We start from the raw sequence: 25,198 nt of genomic DNA on the forward strand, positions 1-25,198 counted from the left end.
CTGTCTTCCCTCTCGCTGGGTGTCCATTCTGCCAGGAGCCGATAGCAAACTCCAAGAAAAGGTGGTTGGAATATAAGGGTCTAAATGAAACTTCTTTGGGTCTGGGACTGCAAGTGCAGAGTCCATAATTTATTAATTCCCCCAGGAAGGGCTCCAGGCTCAGGGAAGAGCGGCTGGAAAGCTGCCTGGGGGAAAAGGACCTGGGGGTGTTGGTGACAGCAGCTGAACATGAGACAGCGTGTGCCAGATGGCCAAGAGGCCAACAGGATCCTTTCTGGTACCAGCACTGGTGTGGCCAGCAGGCCCAGGGCAGTGACTGTACCCTGTGCTGAGCACTGGGGAGGCCAAACCTCGAATCCTGGGGTCAGTTTTGGGCCCCTGACACCAAGAAAGCCCTTGAGGTCCTGGAGCGAGTTCAGAGAAGGAAACAGAGCTGGGGAAGGAGCTGGAGCACAAGTGTGATGGGAGCGGCTGAGGGACCTGGGGGGTTCAGCCTGGAGAACAGGAGGCTGAGGGGAGACAGGGACACAAAGAAACAGCTTCAAGTTGTTTCAGGGGAGGTTGAGGTTCAAAATTGGGAACAATTTCTTCCCGGAAAGGGCTGTCGGGCATTGGAACAGGCTGCCCAGGGCAATGGTGGAGTCACCATCCCTGGAGGGGTTGAACAGATGCAGAGATGAGGTTCTCAGGGACATGGGTTATTGGCAGGGTTGGGTTAACAGTTGGACTTGATCTTGAGGGTCTCTTCCAACCACGATGATTCTATAATTCTATTGTATGATTAAAACACCCACCATTTCGTGTGAGGGGACGTATAAACCAGCATTAATGCTCAACAAGTAAAAATCCAGGAGTCTGCGTCCTTGGGGCAACATGGGAGGGCAGAGGGATATTCCCTATAGGGAAATGTTTTTAATGATAACTGAAGAGTGGTGTTTAGCTGTGACAGTCCTGATCACTGTCACAGATATCCCTCCTCTGTGCTCCCACCATTTTTTTGGGAAAAGAGTCTTTTCTGAAGTGCTCATCACTGAGGCATGCGTGCTGCAGCTACACATCCAGCCTTTGCTGCCCATCTACGATTTCTGGTGTGCAAGATGCAAAGATCCAGTTAATTGGGAAATCCTCCAAACCGGGATACCTCCCAAGAAACAGCTTCCCATGCCTCCCATTTGAGGCCTATGTCATGCCATGATTCATCATCAAGCACATCCTACTATCAAGGTCCCACAGAACATCTGCCATGGGGGCTTGTTGGATCAGTGGTGGCAAAGCCAGAGGAGTTTTGTTCCTTTTCCAGCTCCTGGGTGGCTGGAAACTAAGTCCTTCCTGCCAACTGTATAGTTTAATGTAGCCCTGACACCATGTCATGGAGGGACCCCAAAGTCAGTTTTAGGGGGCAAAACAAGTTCCAAAACAGACTTTATTCTGGCCAGAAAAGTACAGCCAACAAACCGACCAAAACAGGGTTTATACAATTAGTTAGCACTCCGATAACATAAGATAAAGGTTCAGATATCAGTTGAGGAGATTATTGGGGTGCAGCAAATGAGAATAATGAGGATCCACAGCATGCATGCACGCACTCACAAGAAACAAAGCCAGAACCCTCTGACTCCAGGATACTACACTTGCCTGGTCGGCAAAGACTACAGTAGATTATCACTCACCCAAATGAGGAGGTGAGGCGCTTCCAGTCCCAGGAAGTTTCCTTAGATGGCGTTCCCGCCTAAGAGGAGGGCTCCGGCACAGACCCGCTGCTCCAAGAAGACCACACAAAGGGAATCTTCAGTGGGGACCCCGTTTTATAGTCTGATCAGATCTGGCTGTGGGCATTCCAGAAGTTTCTTGGCTTCTCTGGGCCCCTCCTCCTATGCTAACGACCCTGTCCAACCTACTCCAGGTCCCACAAAAGAGCCATTAACTGCCCCATTGAAGGAGAGGGGGATGTACAACTGCCACAGCAGTTCTCAGAGGGGTAAAGTGCAACTGCCATAGCAGTTCTCAGAGGGGGGAAGAGTGCAACTGCCACACGCTGATTATTGAGGTTGAAGAAAGTATCTCCTTGGAGGTGGCCAGGACCTACATATGCTTTGTTGTGGGTGAGGAGTGATGGGAGAGCCACAACCGTGAAGTGCTGTAAGGATTTCCCTGCTTTTTATCTTGGGCAACACGTATGTTTTAAAATCCTCGCACTTTCTATTCCATTAACATTGAGCACCGATTGATTTCTTGTACAGAAGTAACTATTTTTATAAGCACCTTCCAGGAAAAATAAAGAGCTTGCAATTTGAAGGAACAAATTTATCATTTAAATTTTAACAGAGCAGAAATCATTTCCAGGTGTCTTCCTGACATTGTTGGTATTCTTCCATGGCTTCAAAAGCAGGTCAAGGTTTTGGTTTGTGCCTCAGCCCTCTCCTTTCAAGAGGTAGAAAATTCCCCTCGTGTAAGAGAGGAGAAGTAGGTGGCAGGACAACACTGGGGGGGGGTCCGGGAAGGAGAAGAGGCAATGGCAAGTGGCCTCCAAGGAGATAGTTCTACTGGAAGTGCCTACAGGGTTTATGTGTGTCAATAAATCATAGAGTCCTAGAATAGTTTGGGTTGGAAGGGACCTTCCAAGCTCATCCAGTCCAACCCCTGCCATGAGCAGGGACATCTTCACCCAGATCAGGTTGCTCAGAGCCACATCCAGCCTGGCCTGGGATGTCTCCAGGGATGGGGCATCCACCACCTCCCTGGGCAACCTGGGCCAGGCTCTCACCACCCTCAGGGGCAACAATTTCTTCCTCATGTCCAGCCTGAATCTCCCTCCTTTAGTTTCAAACCATCACCCCTTGTCCTATTGCAATAGTCCCTGCTAAAAGTCCATCTCCGTATATTTATACATACACATATAACAAATAAAAATACATATATAACCAAGTTGTCTCAGCATTTTGTCTTGAAAAATGTTTTTCTCAGTGGGACTTTACGCTTGTTCCCATGAGCATCACATGGGCAAGTCAAGAGGTTGGGACGGCAATGGCATGTGTCCTCTTCAGGCCAGGTCGTTTTTGTGCTGGAAAGATCACTAAGAAAATTCGTTCAGGCATCTTCTGCTTGACCGTGACAGGCTGGGAGTGTTTCTGTTGCATGGGGAACATCTATGGAAGAGGCTGGATGAGTGTCGAGTGAAGACGTCACTCTGTGTAGTGGGGTTTCACATCTGAAAGTCAGGCTGCGTTAAGACGTCAATGCCATGGGGATGTAGCCATGAACCCAAACCTCTCATAGCTCCTCGAGTCTTTGTGAAACACTCATGAATTTGGCCACCTCGTGCAACTTGAGAAGCGCAGAAATGGAGGAGTAGGAGGGAGGGTGCAGGTTGGTTTCAAATAGGCCCATCTTTTTATAAGGCAGTTGTTGTCGGATGTGTTCAGTTTTGGGCCACTCACCCCAAGAAAGCCCTTGAGGTACTGGAGCGAGTTCAGAGAAGGGAACAGAACTGGGGAAGGGGCTGGAGCACAAGTGTGATGGAAGCAGCTGAGGGACCTGGGGGGTTCAGCCTGGAGAACAGGAGGCTGAGGGGAGACCTTCTGATCTCTGCAACTGCCTGAAAGGAGGTTGGAGCATGGAGGGTGTTGGCCTCTTCTCCCAAGGAAGAAGTGATAGGATAAGAGGAAATGGCCTCAAGTTGTGCCAGGGGAGGTTGAGGTTGGATCTTGGGAACAATTTCTTCCCGGAAAGGGCTGTCAGGCATTGGAACAGGCTGCCCAGGGCAGTGGTGGAGTCACCATCCCTGGAGGGGTTTAAAAGACATATAGATGAGGTTCTCAGGGACATCGTTTAGTGCTAGAATTAGGTTAATGGTTGGACCTGATGATCTTGAGGGCCTCTTCCAACCAAAATGATTATATGCCAAAGGAGACCCTGGGGTTTGCTACCTACAGGTGGTCACAGAAGGACCACCAGCAGCCACAAGTCCTGCCTCATTTCTGCTTATCTCCTTGTGATTTACTGTCGCCAGTAAAAGGACCAAAGCTGGTACGTCTTTCTTCATCTTCAGCTGATCCTGCTGCAGAGGAGGGATGAGAAAAATTATGGCAAAGCTCCTGATCATAGCATGGTAGCTCTAAAATAACCATGACCCTGTTCCTCATGTCCCTTCCAGGCCAGTATCCCACAGGTTACTGGGCTGGAGTGGCTCAGAAGAGGGATGTTGATGGGGAGGAGCAGGTATCGGTGGGGGGAGAAGTGGAGGCTTTTGCATTGATGCAGATTGCCAACAAGATCTTGAAAGCTTTTTACCTGTTCTTTCATTAAACCTTGAGGTAAATGGTTCTGGGGCAGTGGAGTGGCAGCTTTCTGGATTCCCTGGGCAGGTAGACGGGTTTGAGGGTTGGACAGACACCTTCATTAGAAAGGGAAAGCACAAAAAGAGTGCATGTGGGTGTCAAACCTGCTCCCATCTGCCGTCTGTTTCCAGCAATTTCAGTAGATGACATATTTCCCTTGGTGTGTGCTAACTGGCTGTATGATAGTCACCTAAGCTTGTGAGATACCACTTTCCATTCTCCAAGAGCTGCTTTCCCCCAAACATCTAAAAATCATAGAATCGTAGAATCATTTTGGTTGGAAGAGACCCTCAAGATCATCAAGTCCAACCATTAACCCACCCCTGACACTAACTCATGTCCCTGAGAACCTCATCTCCACATCTGTTCAACCCCTCCAGGGATGGTGACTCCACCACTGCCCTGGGCAGCCCATTCCAATGCCCGACAGCCCTTTCCTGGAAGAAATTGTTCCCAATTTTGAACCTCAACCTCCCCTGGCGCAACTTGAGAGCATTTCTTCTTGTCCTATCACTTGCTACTTGGGAGAAGAATGAATATGTCCATCACAATGTAGCTGATCTTTAGGAGACTGGCCTGGAGAGCAGACTGGTCCTGAATGCTCCATCTCTTTCAGAACTGTTGGCTTTTCTTGTTCCAGCATGCATGTTTATAATTGAAACTTGACATGCATTAGAAGTCCCATGGGCTTCTCAGGTTCTGCTCCAAGCTTCCCACCATGTCAACCGCAGAGTGTTTTGCTCCAAAATTGAAAATGACTCCTATTAATGGTCCTTCCTAAGACCACGGGCTCCTTGTTCTTTGCTTTTCCCACATGCCTCACTTCCAGAACCAGCAGCACTGAAATGCTGGTTTGTTACATTTTTTCTCAAGCCACCTGTGAATAAATATCAAAATAAAACTGATATTGGAGAGACAGTAAATGCAATTTTGCTGCCCACTGAGAAGTTGCAAACTTCCGTATGAAAACCATGAGCACCTGGGCTTGATGTTGTCCTCTGACTCAAGGAGGAGCAAAAAACACCCCTCTTCTTGTAGACCCATTGCCAAGTGGAGCGTGGTCTTCTGCCTTGTGAGATGTTTCCCTTTGGCTCTGCTCAGGGATTTCAGGTTCATAAAGAGTTTATTCACTGAATAATGAAAGAGCTGCCTTTCAGATCCAAATTGTCCTCAGCAAGCCACCTCTGTTTGACACTGAGGGTGGTGAGAGCCTGGCCCAGGTTGCCCAGAGAGGTGGTGGATGCCCCATCCCTGGAGACATCCCAGGCCAGGCTGGACGGGGCTCTGAGCAACCTGATCTGGGTAAAGATGTCCCTGCTCATGGCAGGGGTTGAACTGGATGAGTTTGGAAGGTCCCTTCCAACCCAAACTATTCTAGGATTCTATGACCAAAGGCACTTCCATTGCCGTCCTGCATGACCCATGGTGGGGAGCAGCCTCCAGACAAACTCAAGAGCCATCAAGGTGCTCACTGTGCCCTTGGGACTCTGGCCTGTCCCCACCCGCCCAGCACCTTTGGTCTTCTCCAGCCACTACATCCTTCTTGCAAGTTGCTGGTATTTCCTTTTACATCAGCTTACTGTGCAAAAAAAAAAAAAGTTGACTTTTCTCCCTTCCAAATTTAGCTCTTCAGGCATCAAAAAAACCCACACAAGAGTAGGGACTGATGACTGTTTTTTTCCAAAACATTGTCTCTTGACTACGACTAAGGAAGGGAACTGCTCAGCTGGAGAAGGGAGGTGCTTGATTTTCCTAATGGGGACACCAAGTTCTCCTCTGTTCAGGCACCATCGTGCTCCTTGGATTAGGAACCTTATTCATGTGTAATGAAATCATCTCTCACCCCGATGCTGCTGGTAGAGTCACCATCCCTGGAGGGGTTTAAAAGATGCGGAGACGAGGTTCTTAGGGACATGGGTTAGTGCCAGAGTTAGGTTATGGTCGGACTTGATGATCTTGAAGGTCTCTTCCAAACAGAATGATTCTATGATTCTAAAAGGCAGCTCCTGAGACTGCAATGAATGCTTCATGTTGAGGAAATCGGTGCTTTAGGTCTTTGTGTTCTGCAGAAGTAGTTTAATTTCTCCAGGGTGATTGTATTTCCACTTGTGTCTGCAATGCAGCTTAAATTCTTAAAAATACCCTGAGCTTTAGCCTGCTGTGGTCATACAACATTTGGAAACAAACCTCACTGAGTATTGTACTATTTTTAACCTGACTTCCTAACCTAGCAGAGCTGATGTGATTGGCTTGTGTGCACATCTGCTCCTTCCCTTTTCTCTTTGATACCATTGGCCAATTTCAAGCAAATTTTCAGAGATGTTTCAGATATTAAGCTCCTCCTATGCATTCAATGAACAAGTAGATGAGGAAGATTCAAACCCTAACTAATGAAGAAGGTTCAGTATGATTTTAAGCTATTAGACATCAAAAATTCCACAGAGAATTAACCATGAGGTGTTTGACTGCAGGAGAAGCCCAAGTCAGACTTGGTTAACTTGGTGATAATCCAACCACAAGCCCTTGGAAAGCAGGTTGCCAGCTACTACTTCCAAAAGATGGGCTATATCATAGAATCATAGAATATTTTGGGTTGGAAGGGACCTTCAAAGCTCATCCAGTCCAACCCCTGCCATGAGCAGGGACATCTTCACCCAGCTCAGGTTGCTCAGAGCCCTGTGCAGCCTGGCCTGGGATGTCTCCAGGGATGGGGCATCTTGAACATGCTTTCTAAAGCCTGTGCTGAACCGTACGATCATGGTGTGTCCAATTTTCTCTAGAAGTGTTATAAGAGAAAGAGAAAGTTAAAAAGTAAACTACCTTCTCAGGAAACATACTTGAATACTGAAGCCAAAGCAAGGTTCAAATGGGGACATGCAGCAGGACTTACCTGGGGATTTCTTGAGTTCTTCATTGCTTGACATCTCAAAGAGCGAAGGTCTTTGAAGTGGAAGGTTCCAGCTGCCGTGGGAACTGTAGAGTTGCTGCAGTAGCAGGTTCTCCAGGTTCTTTGCAGATGGCCAAGGTGGATGGTCATAATAAACCAAATTTGTCTTGGACTTGGGGATGCCTTCTCTGGTCTACAAGCCTAAATTCATTACCATTCCCAGCAACCTTTCTCCTCTGTTACATCTTCCACCAGAGAAACTCCAAATACTATTATCTCAGTAACCACTACTAAAATTAACTGTCATTTTTAAGGCTCTTCACACAGAGAGGGACTTTTTTTTCTTTAAGCTGGTGTGTTAATGTTGTCATGCCAATGTGACAAAGCTGCTGCTCCATGAGATGGTTTCCCACCCAGCCCTTGGCCAGGCTGCTCCCTCATGGCACATCGTGATTCACCAGCAGCGGCTGGAGCTCAGATGCTGAGCTAGATTGCAATGGAAATAAAAGGAGTGACTTTTACAGGGCTTTTATTGCCAGTCGGGGAAGGACAATATTGCATAAATAAAATTCATTATGGTTGTGATAGCTCTGTAGTCCCTGGAAAATAAATAATACTTTGCACTTATATAGTGCCTTTCATCCAGGAACCTCAGAGCTCTTTGTTGACATTAATGAAGCCTCGTGATGACCATAGTAGGATGGTAAATACATCATCTCCCTTATCAGATGAACATACCAAGTCAGAGTCTGCACCTTTGGTGGAGAGATGACGAGGCAGCAGCTTGAATTACATGCAGCTCTTCCACTGATGTCACTGCTGCAAATTGTGTAATGTCCTGGTCATCGTAGTTGTCTCCAGTAGGTAGATGCCACCTGTCCCTTCCCCAGGGGTGTTATGGGTTGTCAGTGTACAGAATCATAGAATCATTTTGGTTGGAAAAGACCCTCAAGATCATCAAGTCCAACAGTTAACACACCCCTGGCACTACCCCATGTCCCTGAGAACCTCATCTCCACGTCTGTTCAACCCCTCCAGGGATGGTGACTCCACCACTGCCCCAGGCAGCCTGTTCCAATGCCCGACAGCCCTTTCCAGGAAGAAATTGTTTCCAGCTTTGAACCTCAACCTCCCCTGGCACAACTTGAGGCCATTTCCTCTCATCCTGTTGCTTGTTCCTTGGGAGCAGAGCTTGACCCCCCCCAGCTCCAACCTCCTTTCAGGCAGTTGCAGAGAGCGAGAAGCTCTCCCCTCAGCCTCCTGTTCTCCAGGCTGAACCCCCCAGGTCCCTCAGCCGCTCCCATCACACTTGTGCTCCAACCCCTCACCAACTCCATTCCCTTCTCTGAACTCGCTCCAGCATCTCATTGGTTGACCAGCTCATTGTGGTCAGGCTCAGCGAGGTTTTCATTATGTGGTCGTTGAGTTGCTAATGGCATGGGGGCACAACCCCAACCCATCTGCCAGCTATGGCTCATGTTCCCTTACTTCAGTATCCTCAAAATCATAGAATCATGGAATAGTTTGGGTTGAAGGGACCTTCCAAGCTCACCTAGTCCCACCCCTGACATGAGCAGGGACATCTTCACCAAGATCAGGTTGCTCAGAGCCCCATCCAGCCTGGCCTGGGATGTCTCCAGGGATGGGGCATCCACCACCTCTCTGGGCTGCTTACAGACATTTTTACAGCTGGGTTTTAGATAAGTACAGACAAAGGAAACAACCCAATGAAAATGGATGGTTTAAGTGCAGCAGTGTGGTTTGTGACGTGAGTGAATTCCCTATAGATGGTGTATCCACCAATATTTGCCCTGTGTGGCTTGTCCCATCCAGAAATCACAGATAAATCCGTTGCCTGCTCATTGCACCAGCCTTGAGCAGGTACAACAGGTCTGTGGATTTCCAGACCCACGTTGATAAAGTCTGAGATGTTGTAAGGATGTTTGGATGGGAACTGTTTCTCTTCTCATGCTCACATGGAGGGTGTCCAGCTCTGTCTCTCTCTGACCTCTTCCATATCCATGTCTCCTGTATCTTGGAGTTGATCTCTGCTTTTCTCTCTGTTTTACAGGGTTACCATCCGTTGCCTCATGAAGCTGAAATTGCACACACCAAAAAACTCTTCAGAAGGAGGAGAAATGACCGGAGGTAGGTGAAGCATCTTTAATTTATTTATTTTTTATCTTCTCTTCTTCACTGCACATCTCCCCCTCTGTCTCATGGAGTGTCTTTGCACAATACTGCTGTTTAGCAGCTGCCAGCATTGGGTTAATTGAAAAACCTTTATTTGAGCAGTAACATCCTGAAAATACAGAGTCTGTCCATCCCTATCGTTTGTCTTTTAAATCTGGGGTACGTCCTGTATTGCTCCAGGAGTATCTTGAGGACCTTCTCTTCCTCTTACTCTAGCATAGCCACATCCCCCCATTTATATTAGAAGTGGCAGCTGGGAAGGTATTATCTGTAAAATCTTTGAGTCCTTGTGATTTGCTTCCTCTCTTTCTATCGAAAAGCAAAATTTGCTGACTTTCAGGGTCACCTGCAAAGGGGGGGGGTGGTTGAGAGGGGGTTGCAGCGAGCATTGGATGCCTAAAAAGGCAGCTGAGTTCCTGCGATTTCAGTCCATTGGAGTTAATTGAATTGGGTCAACTGGATATTTAATTGTGTCAATTGCGTATTTAATTAGATGGGGGCATCTAGGGTCCTTGGTAGGAACCATGACTATGGTTAAATGTGAAAATAAGAGGGGAATAAGGGAGCTTGGTTTCTGCCTGCGTGTTCTGCTGTGGCTGAGAAAACACAACTGGGGCAGTAAAGCAGGAATTTGCAAGGATAATGTTACTGAACAGGATAAAAAATGGCCAACTTTCTCCTAGAGTGATCTGAAATCTGTGTCTGAGCTGTGATGCCTCGAGGGGGGATTTTTGGGGGAATCCTACAAACACTTGTAATAGGAGTTACAGTGTGTCCTCAAATCTCCCGATCGCTTCTCGACTCGCGAAAAGCTGTGACGCAGTTAACTCTCTGCTCGGTTTGGTTTTCCTAAATTTTACCAAGCAACCAAAAAACAGCTGCAAAGAGTTTGCTCAAGCATCCTAAAACATTCTTCTGTGGACAAGGCTTTTGTCAGCAGCAAACTCTATTTTCTTTCTTCTTTGGGACTCCCTCATTTTTTCCTCGTGCGCTGTTTAATAGGCAATTTCATCTTGTGATTTAGGAAAAAAAAAATAGGGCTTGTTTCAGCTGAGTTGATCACCAAAACATGGTTAAAACCAAGCTAAAGCCTGCTTCACTGCTTCTTTTTCTTTCTGGTCCCTTCAGATAAATCAGCAGCAGACAGAACATTCAGCCCCCCAGGACATCCCTGTCTCCAACCAGGAGAGACAAAAAAAAAAAAAAAACACCTGCCTTGAGCTGGGCTTGGAAGATCTCGGGGTAAGATAAAGCCCAGATCAAGTAGCAATGGGATAATATCCCAGGAGGAGAGACAGAAACAGTAAAACCCGAGGGAACGGCAGGAAGATGCCAGGAGAGGTCTGGGTTGGACCTTAGGAGAAGGTTCTTCACCCAGAGGGTGGTGGAGCACTGGGACAGGATGATTCTTGTGGGTTCCTTCCAACTCAGGACATTCTATTATTCTATGATTCTATAACCCAGTTGATACGACATCATGTGGGAGGAGTTGTGAGACTGATCCCTAAGCAGTAAGGAATTTAATAAAATAGAAGAGCAGAAGGGATGCAGTTCTGCCCAAGTCCTCCACGGACACAGACACCCATGGTGGTGTCCATGCTTAGAGAGAAAAACATAATTATTTTAGTAACAAAAACATAAGAAGCCCAGGTTGAGGGAGCTGGAGTGAACCCCCAGTCTCTTAAATAACTATTTAAGTGGAAAAAGCATGTTCCTATCCCTTAGACTTCATCTGGGGAGCCCAGCACCCTACCTGTCCCTGCACCATATGGTTTGATGGACTTTCAGGGACTGCTTGTCTCTGTGGTGTTTTTGGGACCAGGAGGGGAGTTTTAGTCCTTCTAGCACTGCTTGAGATGCCCCCAGGGAGCACTCTCTCCTTCAAATTGATTTCTAGCAGCAAGTGAGGTCTCAGAATGGTTATTTTATGAGAAAAACATGGTAGAAATAGGGGGAGAAAAGAGCAGAAATAAGGAGGGGAAAGGGAATAGGGGAAAAGAATCACACAATGTTAGGGATTGGAAGGGACCTCAAAAGATCATCTAGTCCAATCCCCCTGCCAGAGCAGGAACACCTAGATGAGGTTACACAGGAAGGTGTCCAGGCAGGTCTTGAATACCTCCAGAGAAGGAGACTCCACAACCCCCCTGGGCAGCCCGTTCCAGTGTTCTGTCACCCTCACTGAGAAGAAGTTTCTTCTCAAATTTAAGTGGAAGCTTTTGTGTTCCAGTTTGTACCCATTACCCCTTGTCCTATCATTGGTTGTTACCAAGAAGAGCCTGGCTCCGTCCTCGTGACACTCACCCTTCATATATCTGTAAACATTAATGAGGTCATCCCTCAGTCTCCTCTTCTCCAAGCTAAAGAGACCCAGCTCCATCAGCCTTTCTTCATAAGGGAGATGCTCCACTCCCTTAATCATCTTTGATGCCCTACGCTGGACCCTCTCCAGAAGTTCCCTGTCCTTCCTGAACTGAGGGGCCCAGAACTGGACAAAATATTCCAGATATGGTTTCACCAGGGCAGAATAGAGGGGAAGGAGAACCTCTCTCGACCTACTAACCACCCCCCTTCTAATACACCCCAGGATGCCATTGGCCCTCTTGGCCACAAGGGCACAGTGCTGGCTCATGGTCATCCTGCTGTCCACCAGGATCCCCAGGTCCCTTTCCCCTACACTGCTCTCTAATAGGTCATTCCCCAACTTATACTGGAACCTGGGGTTGTTCCTACCCAGATGTAGGACTCTACACTTTCCCTTGTTATATTTCATTAAATTTTTCCCTGCCCAACTCTCCAGCCTGTCCAGGTCTCCCTGGATGGCAGCACAGCCTTCTGTCGTATCAGCCACTCCTCCCAGCTTGGTGTCATCAGTAAACTTTCTGATAGTACTCTCGATTCCCTCATCCAAATCACTGATGAATATATTGAATAATACAGGCCCCAGTACTGACCCTTGAGGCACTCCACTAGATACTGGCCTCCAACTAGACTCCGCCCCATTGACCACAACTCTCTGGCTTCTTTCCTTCAGCCAGTTCACAGTCCACCTCACTACCCGATCATCCAGACTGCACTTCCTCAGTTTAGCTGTGAGGATGCTGTGGGAGACTGTGTCAAATGCCTTACTCAAGTCAAGGTAGACCACGTCCACCACTCTGCCATCATCTATCCATCTTGGTATGTCCTCATAAAAGTCAATGAGGTTGGTCAAGCACGACTTCCCCTTGGTGAAGCCATGTTGACTGCCCCTAATGACCCTCTTATCCCTGATATGCCTTGAGATGACACCAAGGATAAGTCGTTCCATCACTTTCCCAGGGATGGAGGTGAGGCTGACCGGTCTATAGTTACCCGGGTCCTCCTTCTTGCCCTTTTTGAAGACTGGAGTGACATTTGCTTTCCTCCAGTCCTCAGGCACCTCTCCCGTTTCCCAAGACTTGGCAAAGATGATGGAGAGCAGTCCAGCAATGACCTCAGCCAGCTCCCTCAGCACCCATGGGTGCATCCCATTCGGACCCATGGATTTATGGATGTCCAGATTGCCTAACTGCTCCCTAACCCAGTCCTCATCAACTGAGGCAAACTCCTCCATTCTCCTGCCTTTCTCTGGGGCCTCAGCAGTATGGGGCTCCTCCGGCAGAGTAGACAGAGATAAAGAAGGTGTTCAGTAATTCTGCCTTCTCTGTGTCTTCTGTCACCAGGGCACCCACCTCGTTCATCAGTGGGCCTACATTGCCTCTGGTTTTAGTTTTATCTGCCATGTATTTGAAAAAGCTCTTCCTGTTGTCCTTGACCCCTCTCACCAGGTGTAATTCTAAGGAGGCCTTAGCTTTCCTAGTTGCCTCCCTACACCCTCTGACATCAGCCTTATAGTCTCCCCAAGTGGCCAGCCCCTCCTTCCATGATCTATAAACTCTTCTCTTCCATTTGAGCTTACCTAGCAGTTCCCTGTTTAACCACGCAGGTCTCCTGGCTCCCTTCCTTGACTTCCTATGTATCAGGATGCTCTGATCTTGTGCCCGGTAGAAACAGTCCCTGAACACTAACCAACTGTCTTGGGCCCCTTTTCCTTCAATCAGCCTTGCCCATGGGATTTCCCCTAGCAATTGCCTGAAAAGGCCAAAGTTTGCCTTGCTGAAATCCAGGGTTGCAATTCTGCTTGCTATCCTGCTCCTACCACATGAGATCCTGAACTCCACCATCTCATGGTCGCTGCAACCAAGGCAGCCCTCAACCTTTACTGCTTCAACCAGACCCTCCTTGTTAGTGAGGATGAGGTCCAGCAATGCACCTCTTCTAGTTGGCTCCTCCACCCTTTGCATCAGAAAGTTATCATCAACGCACTGGAGGAACCTCCTAGACTGTGGCTGGCTGGCTGGGTAGTCCTTCCAACAAACATCAGGGAAGTTAAAATCCCCCACCACAACCAGGACCTGTGATTGTGAGGCTGCTTCCAGCTGTCTGTAGAAGCCTCATCAACTTCCTCACCCTGATCTGGTGGCCTATAATAGACGCCCACAATAGTATCACCCTTGTCAGCCTGCCCCTTAACTTTCACCCACAGACTTTCAACTCGCTCCTCATCTGTGCCTATATTCAACATGTTGTAGTTGCTCTCTCATGTAAAAAGCAACTTCACCACCTCGCCTGGCTGGCCTGTCTTTCCTGAAAAGGACATAGCCATCCATGACCACATTCCAGTCATGTGTGCTGTCCCACCATGTCTCTGTAATTGCCACCAGATCATAATCTCCTGCCCTAACACAGGTTTCTAACTCCTTCTGCCTATTCCCCATGCTGCCCGCATTGGTGTACAGGCATTTCAGGGAGCGAGCTGAGCACTCCGATTTCACCTCAGGGGTATGGGGGACCTCCCAGCCCTCATGAACTCCAGAGTGCTGCCCTACTGATGCAAGCCCAGCTACCACCCAATCCCCCTTCAAATCTAGTTTAAAGCTATCCAAATGAGCCCTGCTAATTCCTGTCCCAGCATCCTTTTGCCCCTGCGAGATAAACCTTTCCCACGTATCACTGTTTGGACTGGTGTCTTGTAAAACCAGCCGTTATCAAAGTACCCAAAGCCCTGCCTGTAGCACCAGTCCTGTAGCCAGTTGTTTAGGGACTGGATTTTTCTATTCTCTCCCACATCATCACCCAAAACTGGAAGGAGGGAAGAGAAAATCACTTGAGCCCCAGACTCTTTTACCATCCGTCCCAAGGCCTTGAAATCTTTTTTCATTCCCGTCAGACTGCGGGATGCAGCTTCCTCCCCATCTGTCTGGAAGATCAGCACTGGGTAGTAGTCCGTCGGGTGCACCAGGTTGGGGAGCATCCTGGTGATGTCCCTGATCCGGGCTCCAGGTAGACTGCACACTTCCCTACGATGAGGGTCAACTCTGCGGAATGGGCCCTCTGTCCCTCTCAGAAGGGAATTGCCTACTACAATTACCCTTCTTTCTTTCTTATCTGAGGCAGTCTTGAGGCATGGAGTCAACTGCCTCTTTCTATGTGACCTCGTAGGTGGGCCTTGCACCACATCCTCACCTACCTCCTCTTCAAGATCCAGGGCCTCAAACCTATTATGGAGGGGCACCTGGGGAAGCAAAGCAGGTAGGGAAGGGGGTTGCCCACAGCCCCAAACTGGAACTAGCTTCCAACCCTCGTCATCTTTTCTGTCCTCTACCTCTGCCCGACAGCGAAGGGGCTGTCTCAGGTCTTCTCCCTCTGCCTGACAGGGCAAGGGGTTCATCACCTTTTGGGGGGTATCCCCCTGGAGCCTCTCTGAGTGGCACGCCAGGGAGTTACTCCACCAGTCAATTTCCTTTTCACACTCCCTGATGGTCCTCAGTGTCTCAATCTCCTCCTTAAGCTTCGCAACCATGTAGAGCAGATCTTGCACCTGCTCACACCTCACACAGGTGGGATGCTGGCCATCGTCATCCGGCAGCAGCAGGCTCTGGCACTCTCTGCAGCCAGAAACCTGAATAGCCACGGTTCAGGGCAGACAGTCTGTCTGAGCTGCTACAGTCTTTTTCAGACAAGCTCTCTTTCTGGTCGAGACCATGGTCAGCAACAGTATGAAACACTGGCAATAGGTGAGAGTCTAACTAGTAAAAGGTGACAACCTCTACACCCTAGTGCACGAGTTACCACACCCGCTGCTGCAGCACAGCGTGGATGCTACTCACCGGTGTCACAACCCAAATGCCCCTTCCAGCACCTGGTGGGCAGCTCCCGGAGGCTTTTTCAAGACGAGGGGCGGGAGAGCGATTGCCCACTCCACGTGAGCTGCTCTTGCAAGGGTTGCCGGGAGCTGCCAGGAGATGCCAGGTCTCTTGAGAACCAAAGTGCCCGATTGAGAGGAAAAAAAAAAGAAAAACCCAAAAAAAGCTTCTCTGTACCTCGAAGATTTCGCTTAATCGGGACCTGCCGAGCTGCCTCCGATCAGCTGATCTCAGGAACTGGAAAAGAAAATGGAATGGGGAAAAAAAAAAAGGGAATAAGAAAAAAAGCCACACGGTATTGGAGCACAAGCAGTTTACAAAGCTGTTCACACTTAATTGCAGCACTGTTATCATAATGTTCCAGGCATCATTGGGGGGGGGGGGGGGTGGGGTGGTGGGGTGTGCGGTGGGAAAGCTTCATTTCAGAGCTGGTGGAGCCACAAAGGGAGTATGAACATCCCTCAGGATGAGATTTTGTGGTCAGCAAAACCATTGGGAGTTACGGGCTTTTTGTTTTAAACCTCATCTGGATATGGAGAGACCCAAAATTGCAAGACCATGGAGAGAGGGACGCTTGGGAGAGGCTGAACAGGGCCGTTTGGTGGTGCAGGGGTTGGGAAGAAACTCTGAATGCCCAAACCCAAGACAAGAAAAGCTGGTTTCTTAGAAAGGAGTTGGCAGCGGCCAAGGGTGGGAATAGGGTTGACATGTGATGGATTTGCAAGGAACATAGAATCGTGGAATTGTGGAATGGTTTGGGTTGAAGGGATCTTCAAAGCTCACCCAGTCCAACCCCTGCCATGAGCAGGGACATCTTTACCCAGATCAGGTTGCTCAGAGCCCCGTCCAGCCCGACCTGGGATGTCTCCAGGGATGGGGCATCCACCACTTCTCTGGGCAACCTGGGACACGGTCTCACTGCCTTCAGCATCAAAAATTTTTTCCTCATGTCCAGCCTGAATCTCCCCTCCTTTCATTTAAAACCATCACCCCTTTTCCTATTGCAACAGGCCCTGCTAAAATGTCTGTCCCCAACGATGCATAGGTTTAGCTCTGGTCTTATAAATGATACCGGTTCCCTCCCAGAGCATGTGCAGTCTCCACTCCCCTCTCTGATGAGGCCATGTCTTGGGCCAGCGCAGCACCTCTTGTTTCTCATGCATAATGACGCCGATGTCTGGCTGTGCTATAAATAGCGCCTGTCCCCACTTCTTTCCCATCACCTTTCCTCAGGAAATGCTGTCACCGCATTGTGGAGGAGCGTGGCCCACCTACCCCAAGGTCCCCACCATGCACCTTTCACTCCCATGGGGAGAAGCAACCCTATGGACATTCAACCATAGCTCTCTCCTTGCATATACAATCTGTTTTTACATTCCACAAGTCATTTTTCAATGAGATATGTGCTTCATTGGTTGTGTAAGATAGAAACAAAGAGTAGATTAAAGATGTCATTAAAAGAGGCTTCAGCTTTCCCAATTAAGGACCACTGTGTGTCTGTTGGACGCATTTTTGGTAACAGCGCTCAACATCAGAGCCATATCTGGTAGAGGGTTTGGTTGCACAAGTTGTCGTAAAAGCCTACGAGAGGCGGTGAGGTCCTTGCTGCAAAGAGCTTCCAACCAGGGCAGGAGACCAGGGAGAGGTGTCACCTTCCCTTTGTCACCTGGCAGAAAACCCTGATGTTTTCTCTGTTGGTTTGGCCACACGAGGCATAACTGCCACCTTCTGATGAAGAACATCTTTGCTTGATTGGATCATTGAAGGAGAACAGCAAAGGCAAGTTTTTTCATAGATGTCCATGTGATCCATAGAGGGTTTTATTGTCCCAAATGCTAATCTGCTCTTTGCTGCCACACAAGACCCACCCTACCTAGATGTCACCAACGGTAACTTGGTTTGACCTCCCGTAACTCCAGTGAAGGAGAGATTTTCCCCAGGTGGTAGCAGGACCTCTCCAGCCTTCATCTCAAGCAAGTAGTTGAGAGAAAATAAATACTCTGGACCCGTTTCTCAAGTCCTCTCCTTCTGCCCTTCCCAACCCGCTGCCTCTCTGCTAGTGGAGCACGAGCTGTGCTGGGATGTGGTCTCCTTGGGCAGGTGGACTCTGAGTTTGGCCCATTGTCTTTCAAAAAGTTCCCAAAAATTCTGTTTCTTAAGTATCTATCAAAGCATCACAAGTCAGATTGGTGCTGCACAGGGTTCCTTCAGTTCCCATGGCATCATGGGATGACGTGGTTTTGGATGGAGGGTCCAACCAGCCTGGTGATAAGTTCACAGAGGCCTTGTAGGAGTGATAAGAAATCTTGCCCAGTTTAGATAAGATCTACAAGGAATATATGGAGTTGCTATGGGTTAAGACAGAGAAGTTTCTACCAATTTCTTGATCTTCTGGTTAACAGAGGACTAAAATTGTTCTGTGTCACCTAAGGAAGGGGATAGTTTTGGTGAGGAGCAAGGAAAGGTTGCTGGGGAAGTCTTAGAAAGTTTGCGCCGTTGTAATCACATGGGTTCAATGACATTTTGTTGGATTCAAAAGTCAAACCAGGCTGAATACCTGACCAAAAGGAAATCCTCATGTGTGTGTAGGTGCTGGCTGGTATCTCACAGGGCTTTTGGTGGTCATTCTATGGGACAGGACAGGATTACAGAGGGAAGCACAGACCTGTGGCTTGGAGATGGAATAAAACCCGAAGAGTTAATTAATCCTGTCTTCCCAAATGGTGTCTGAAATACTCTTTTCAATAGATCCCTTGTGTGTCCTCCATGCTGGTGAGACATCCATCCTTCATAAAGCCCTTGTGTGGAGATAAGGAGGTGGAGCAGAAGACCGCGTAGGTCCTCCTGGCTCGTACATAGAGAGAATGAGTGGAAGCAAAGAATCTCATGTGCTCTCCTCACCTCCCCTCAGCATGCCCCAAATCCTTTTGACAGCAGGATTACCGAAACATCCCCAAGTTTTCTCTTACATCATCCCAATTTGCTTCCTACTGTTAATTTGGCTTTACACTTAAATGATCAGGTAAAACAGTCTGGATTTTTTTTTTTTTTTTTTAAATGTCTGTGTGTTGTTTTCTGGTTTTAATTAGACTCCGAGATGAGGGGAGGCAGAAATATCGCCCTTCCCCAGCAAGCCCTGGGTGGCTGTCAGGGGCAGTTTCCTCTTCCTGAAGCAGGAGGGTTGTGTAAGCGCCGCTGACCCCTCCTGCTCGCGCCTGCGCCGAAAATTGGGTTATCTGAGGTGAGCATCCCTGTAGTGCCTCCCTGCTCGGAGCCCAGATCACCCGGACAGGCCACCACGTTGCTGAGGGACCTCCTGGAGCTCATCTCATCTGGTCCATGTGGCCCCAGCCGGGGTCTCTCACAGACATGACTGTGGTCCTGCATAGGGATGGCCCAAAGGACCGTCGCGGTGGCTTGGGGCCAGGCAGGGAACGTTTCAGATCCGCTAGTGGCTCTGCCGAGGAGCGTAAGCAAGGTGTGATATATTACTTTTCCCATTATATTTGATTTTACAGACCCTCGGGGACACTCAGCCACCTACAGTGATTAGTTGGACTGATTAAGCTGCTTTTCCTCTTGTGGCAAAGTCCTTTTGTGAAGGGTTTTTCAATAGCCATGCTTCTCGGGACATTGTTCCTGTAAAATTTCCTTTCAAAACACCATAAAGGGCACTTGACCACTTTACCCTGTCATAAAAACATCACAGGAATCAGCTTTGCTCAGCTCGGTCCTTCAAGGGCAAGATCTCCTCATATGGGATTGGGTGGTAGTTGTGGGACCACATGAGGCTGGAGACAGATGGAGCCATTAGCAAGGGGGGGGGTTAAGATGAGATGAGAGGTAAAGCAAAAGTTTTCTACACTTTTTTTTTTTTCTGTTTGTTAATATGAGGATCCTAGGTCACCCAGGGAACTAAAGGACACAATAAACTTGAAAGCCCCAAGAAGGAAATGCCGCTTCACACGTCTGTTGGTTCAGCCTTGCCCGGCAGAGGCTGAGAGTGGATGCGGATTCTCTCAAGCGGGGATAAACGGCATAGGGGGAGAAGGGCTGTTTCTGCTGAAGAAATGCGCTGCTGCGAACAGCGAGCAGATAAAATGGGTCATTTAATCAAGACTGGAAAGCAGAGGAAGGTCTGCTTTAATTGCCATGAAGGGAGTGACAGATGGAGGAGGTTGCACCAGGTCTTCCTTCTCCATGTTTGCATTTACTCCCAAACCCTCTCACAAGGCTATTGGGTAGGTCCATATGAAGGCTTGGTGTCCTTGGGACCCGGTTAGTCCATCAGCTGCTCTTTGGGCAAGGCCGTGATAGAACAGGACAGAGATTGTATCAGGAGGGGTCAAGCAGAAGCCCCTTAGACCCACAGAGCCGTGCTGGCCAGACGCGCCGGCATCGCCCAGCCTCGCTGTCCTTCCTTCCAGGCGTCGAGGAGAAAGCTCAGCCAGGGGTCACAGCACTGGAACCCCACTACCGGGAGGAGGTTGTTGAGAACAAAGCCTGCACCAGGCTCCATGTTGAAAGAGTGGTCCTTCAGTGATCAAAAAGCCACCTCCTGACAACCCGTGGGCATCCAGCTGCAGGTGACTCAGCTGCGGGTTGAGCTGCTGGGTGGCATCGCATCTTCTCGTCAAGAGGAACCTCTTGGAGATGAGATCTGGAGGTGGTTTGGCTCCATCAAGACCATTCCGGGCTCAGTAGTTGGCCCAGAAGACAAATGGTATCTTGGGTTGCATCACAAGGAGCATGACCAGCAGGTTGAGGGAGGTGATTCTGTCCCTCTGCTCCGCTCTGGTGAGACCCCTCTGCAGTGCTGGATCCAGCTGTGTGGTCCTCAGCACAAGACAGACATGGACCTGTTGGAGCCACAGAAATTATCCGAGGCTGGAACAGCTCTTCTGGGAGGACAGACTGAGAGAGTTGGGGTGTTCAGCTGGAGGCTCCAGGGAGACCTTATTGTGGCCTTTGCGTACTCAAAAGGGGCCTGTAAGAAAGATGGGGACAGACTTTTCAGCAATGTTGTTGTGATAGGACAAGGGGTGATGGTTTTAAACTAAAGGAGGGGAGATTCAGGCTGGACATGAGGAAGAAATTGTTGCCCCTGAGGGTGGTGAGAGCCTGGCCCAGGTTGCCCAGAGAGGTGGTGGATGCCCCATCCCTGGAGACATCCCAGTCCAGGCTGGACGTGGCTCTGAGCAACCTGAGCTGGGTGAAGATGTCCCTGCTCATGGCAGGGGTTGGACTGGATGAGCTTGGAAGGTCCCTTCCAACCCAAACTATTCTGTGATTCTATGCCCATGTCAGCATGGCATGGGGCTCTAATAGTCCAATGCCACCCATGTGCAGTAATCTCGGCCCCAGTACCTACAGGACACAGATGATCAAATAGCTCTGCAGATACCATCTGAAGTTCAACCAGGTTTATATCTAGCATCAGTCCTAGTCTGGCTCATCTAAGAGCCACTTGCCTGCCCCAGCATCATCCCCAGAGCAGCACACGTAGAGTCTTCCCAATGGCATTACTGTGAGCAGTTGGTGTTTATTATCCATTGGGGAGTTTTGTTTTGCCTGTCGCCTGTCTCAATCTGTGGCAGACTGAGCAGGGCTTTTCCACCCAGCTGCTCTTGTTTCTGCCGTTGTGATCAGCACTGAGCCCTTCCACACATGAGGGTGTCAGTGACAATATGCCCAGTTGTGAGTCACCCCGAAGGCAGATGGCGCGGCTGCGATCCTGCCAGCTAAACGCACCATGGAAGGCGATGCCATATTTACAGCTCCTTTCTGCAATGCTAGCGACGACTAAAAGGACTTTACATTTCATGTGATGCAAGGAAAACGTACTTCTGTAAACACCAGAGTGCTCTGTGGGCTCAGGACTAATGGAAAGAGAAAAATAAATTTTTGTGAGTCCAATAGGACACGCTCCATGTGAGGAGGACTTCAGGAGATGTGTCTCTGTTACCATTCTCCATATCTGCTCTGTCCTCCTCGTGTGCCTAGCTAAAGGATGGTGCAGAAGGGTTAAAAGATACTCATCTAAGCAAATTTAATCCTTTCCTTTCATTGTTCCTTTTTTTTAATGCCAGGAGGCAGTGGCAGGAGAGCCGGGTACGTTTCCCAGCTGCAGGGTTGCCACCTCTCTATCGGGAGTGGCTTTGTCATTACATAAAATCTCTACAACACAAGAGTTTTTATTCCTTTTTTTTTATGATCTTGGCAACTGAAGTGACCCCTGTCCTGCAGACTAATTTTAAACCTGAATTGCCAAGCTGCCAGTAGACTTTATGGCATCAGGAGGCTTTTGCAGGTTGTTTTTCTCCATCTCTGCAGCTGATTGAAAGACTTTATGTACCACCCAGGAAAACATTTCACTGTTATAAAACCTCAACAGAAATGTAATAGCCTGCTGGATGATCTCAGGGTCTTATGATGTTACTTCACAGAAAGCAAAATAATTGCTCCAGAAAAAAAAAAGAAAAAAAAAAAAAAAACAAAAAAAAAACCACCAAAAAAAATCACACAAAAAAACCAAAACCAGAACTTCAGCATGTGGCTGTGGTGGAGAGACACCAGATTTCATCAAAATTCGGTATTTCTTAGGGATCTTGTTTCTGTGTGGCAGCAGAAACTGGTCTGGAGGACAGTGAGTTCTTGATACCGACGGCTCTTCGCTCCTTTTCTGCTGCTGCCTGTTTTTGCGAGTGTTAGGGAATGGGGAGCAGGAGCTCACAGTGGCTGTACAACCAGGGAGGAGGTTAAAAAGCAACTGCTCTTGTGTCCAAGGCCTTGGGGGGGACGTGGGAGATCTCGTTTTGGTTTTGCACACAGCCAATGAGATCACCCACATTTAGCCAAATCCCTTCTTGAGGCTGCTTGGCTTCACTGGCCAGAGCAAGCCCTCCTCACCCATCAGTTGGGTAGGTAGAACCTACCTGGGTCACCCATCAGTTGAATAAAAAGAACCTCCCTGGGTCACCCATCAGCTGAGTAGGTAGAACCTACCTGGGTCACCCATTGGTTGGGTAGGTAGAACCTACCTGGGTCTACTAGGCATGTTGTCTTGGTGCAGCTCATGAGCAGGAGTTGACACCAGTCATTGATGTTTCAGCAACCTGGGTGAAGTCAGTAGCTGACTTTTTTGCCATTGTTTTTTCTTAAACAGGTGTCAACAGATCTGTTGTCACCACAGCTGGAAAGGTTTAGCCCTGAGCCCCTTCAAGGCATGGCTAACTCCTGCTACAACCCCTAACTCGTTTTCACTTCAATTAACAATTTGCACCTTCTTCTAGATGGGAGGTGGTGGGCAGATGCCCAAGTTCATGGATCTGCTATGTCCCAAGGCAGGAGGTGGCTGAAATGGGGCATCTGAGGAGATGGTGACATCTCAGGATGCGTGTGGCAGCGATGCTTTTGGCACTTAACATTTCAGATGAAATGAGAGTTGACCCAAGCCCTTGGGGTTGAGTGGGATTTGGGGAGTTGGTTGATGAGAGCTGTGGGGTCCTCAGCTCTGCATAAGTTGTGTTGTGGATGTACATGTCCTCCCTTAGATTTTGTTCTAAATGTTCAGAGAAAATAAATATCTATGTCTAGGTGTGTCACAGGCACATGAATCATGGAATCATTTTGGTTGGAAAAGACCCTCAGGATCATCGAGTCCAACCATAACCTAAATCTAGCACTAAACCATGTCCCTAAGAACCTCATCTAAACACCCGAAATCATGGGAGGGTGAGGAACGGACCCTAAAGCACTGTGGCTTGTAGTACTATGTGTGAACTTGAAAGCTATTTTCTCTCTTGTTTTTAAAGCACAATATTATTTTATGTGAAAATCTGTTATTTTGCATTCATTATTATCTGATTGTGAGTTCTCAAGTATAATCGTCTTGTCCACTGTTTCATCTCTCATTAAAAAAATGGTTTTCCCTCTTCTTTACCCACTTTACCTTTCACTCTCTGCTTAAAGATCTCAGAATCACAGAATAGTTTGGGTTGAAGGGACCTTCCAAGCTCACCCAGTCCCACTCCTGCCATGAGCAGGGACATCTTCACCCAGCTCAGGTTGCTCAGAGCCACGTCCAGCCTGGACTGGGATGTCTCCAGGGATGGGGCATCCACCACCTCTCTGGGCAACCTGGGCCAGGCTCTCACCACCCTCAGGGGCAACAATTTCTTCCTCATGTCCAGCCTGAATCTCCCCTCCTTTAGTTTAAAACCATCACCCCTTGTCCTATCGCAACAGTCCCTGCTAAAAGTCCATCTCCTTATATTTATACATACACATATAACCAATAAAAATACATATATAACCAAGTTGTCCCAGCATTTTGTCTTGAAAAATGTTTTTCTCAGTGGGACTTTACCAAAAGAAAACTCTACACTTGTTCCCATGAGCATCACATGGGCAAGTCAAGAGGTTGGGACGGCAATGGCATGCATCCTCTTTGGGCCAGGTAGTTTTTGTGCTGGAAAGATCACTAAGAAAATCCCGACCATCAATCAGGAGCATGCTATGCAAGGTATTTATTTGAAAACTCTTTACAATAAGCTGACAGCCCATATTCATGCAATTTTCACACTGTCATGAAGGGTTGCACTGTTTCCAGAGCCACTCCCGTGCTGATCTACCTGTTCACATCCAGCGCTGGGGCTCCTTTCACAAATAAAAATAATCACAGGAATGGCCCTCGCCATGAATTTTAAGATTGCAAGTTATTTTGGGTGAAGGTGAATGTGTTTTATGGCTGACATGAATCTGAATGTGGTGTTTTTAAGGCTGTGAAATTTTGGAAAAGCCTTGGAAATCTGTTCCCAAAGATCACGAGGACAAACCTCTCCTGCTGGGCGAGTGAATAGAAATGAGTTCATAATTACAGAGTACAGTAGGGACACGTTTGCTTTTTCACCGTTTTAATTGAGGTTTTTCAGAAAGGAAGAGAACTTAAAACAATACAGAAATGTCTTTTGTTCTTCCAAGGTCATTTGTTGAGAGCTTTGCAGTGAGAGGAGAGAATGTTTATGAAAAAAAAAGCAACAATATCGAGATGTTATTTTAGTGCCAAAGTGCCGTTCTGAACTGGAACAAAACAAAATGTTTCGGATGGCCTGGGTACTTGCTGAAAACAAACACTGAGCTAAACAATTTGTGGTGCTTTTAGTGAACTCAATAAATGATTCTGAAACAGAAGAAAAAGAGAGGAAGGGAAGGAATTGAAATGGTTGAAACACCCTTTCCCTTCTCAATAGGATTTCCAAGTCAAGATAATTAAATTTAACAGCACGTGGGTCTGAACCCCTGAAGTGGCATCTGGAAATCAGGTTTTCATCCTCCTCATGCTCCTGTCTCCTCTGTGCCCCCTGGGAACTGATGGGGGTGACCAAAGCCACCGTGGAGACTCTTTCTGGGGGCACAGAAGGGACATCCCAAAGCTACTGGGGATGTCACGGGTGTCCCTGCTGAGCAGGAGTCGAGCTGGCGTAACGGTGGCTGTGAAAAGCTGCCCTTTGTAAGAGAGTTTTCTCCTGAGCAAACTCCTCAGGACCAAGATT

At 48.2% G+C, this 25,198-nt stretch overlaps 1 protein-coding gene across 5 annotated transcripts in view; it reads left to right on the top strand.

Moving 5' to 3' along the window:
* LOC102088239 (CBP80/20-dependent translation initiation factor-like) overlaps positions 1–25,198 on the top strand; it is a 158,151-nt gene that overhangs the window by 76,885 nt on the left and 56,068 nt on the right. For all 5 annotated transcript variants that reach the window (XM_065044992.1, XM_065044993.1, XM_065044995.1 and 2 more), the window contains one exon: positions 9,296–9,372. In XM_065044992.1, coding sequence (XP_064901064.1) covers positions 9,296–9,372 — 77 coding nt within the window. The remainder of the gene's footprint in view (positions 1–9,295; positions 9,373–25,198) is intronic.

This window comes from Columba livia, chromosome W, assembly GCF_036013475.1.
Source record: "Columba livia isolate bColLiv1 breed racing homer chromosome W, bColLiv1.pat.W.v2, whole genome shotgun sequence".
Taxonomy (NCBI): Eukaryota; Metazoa; Chordata; class Aves; order Columbiformes; family Columbidae; genus Columba; species Columba livia.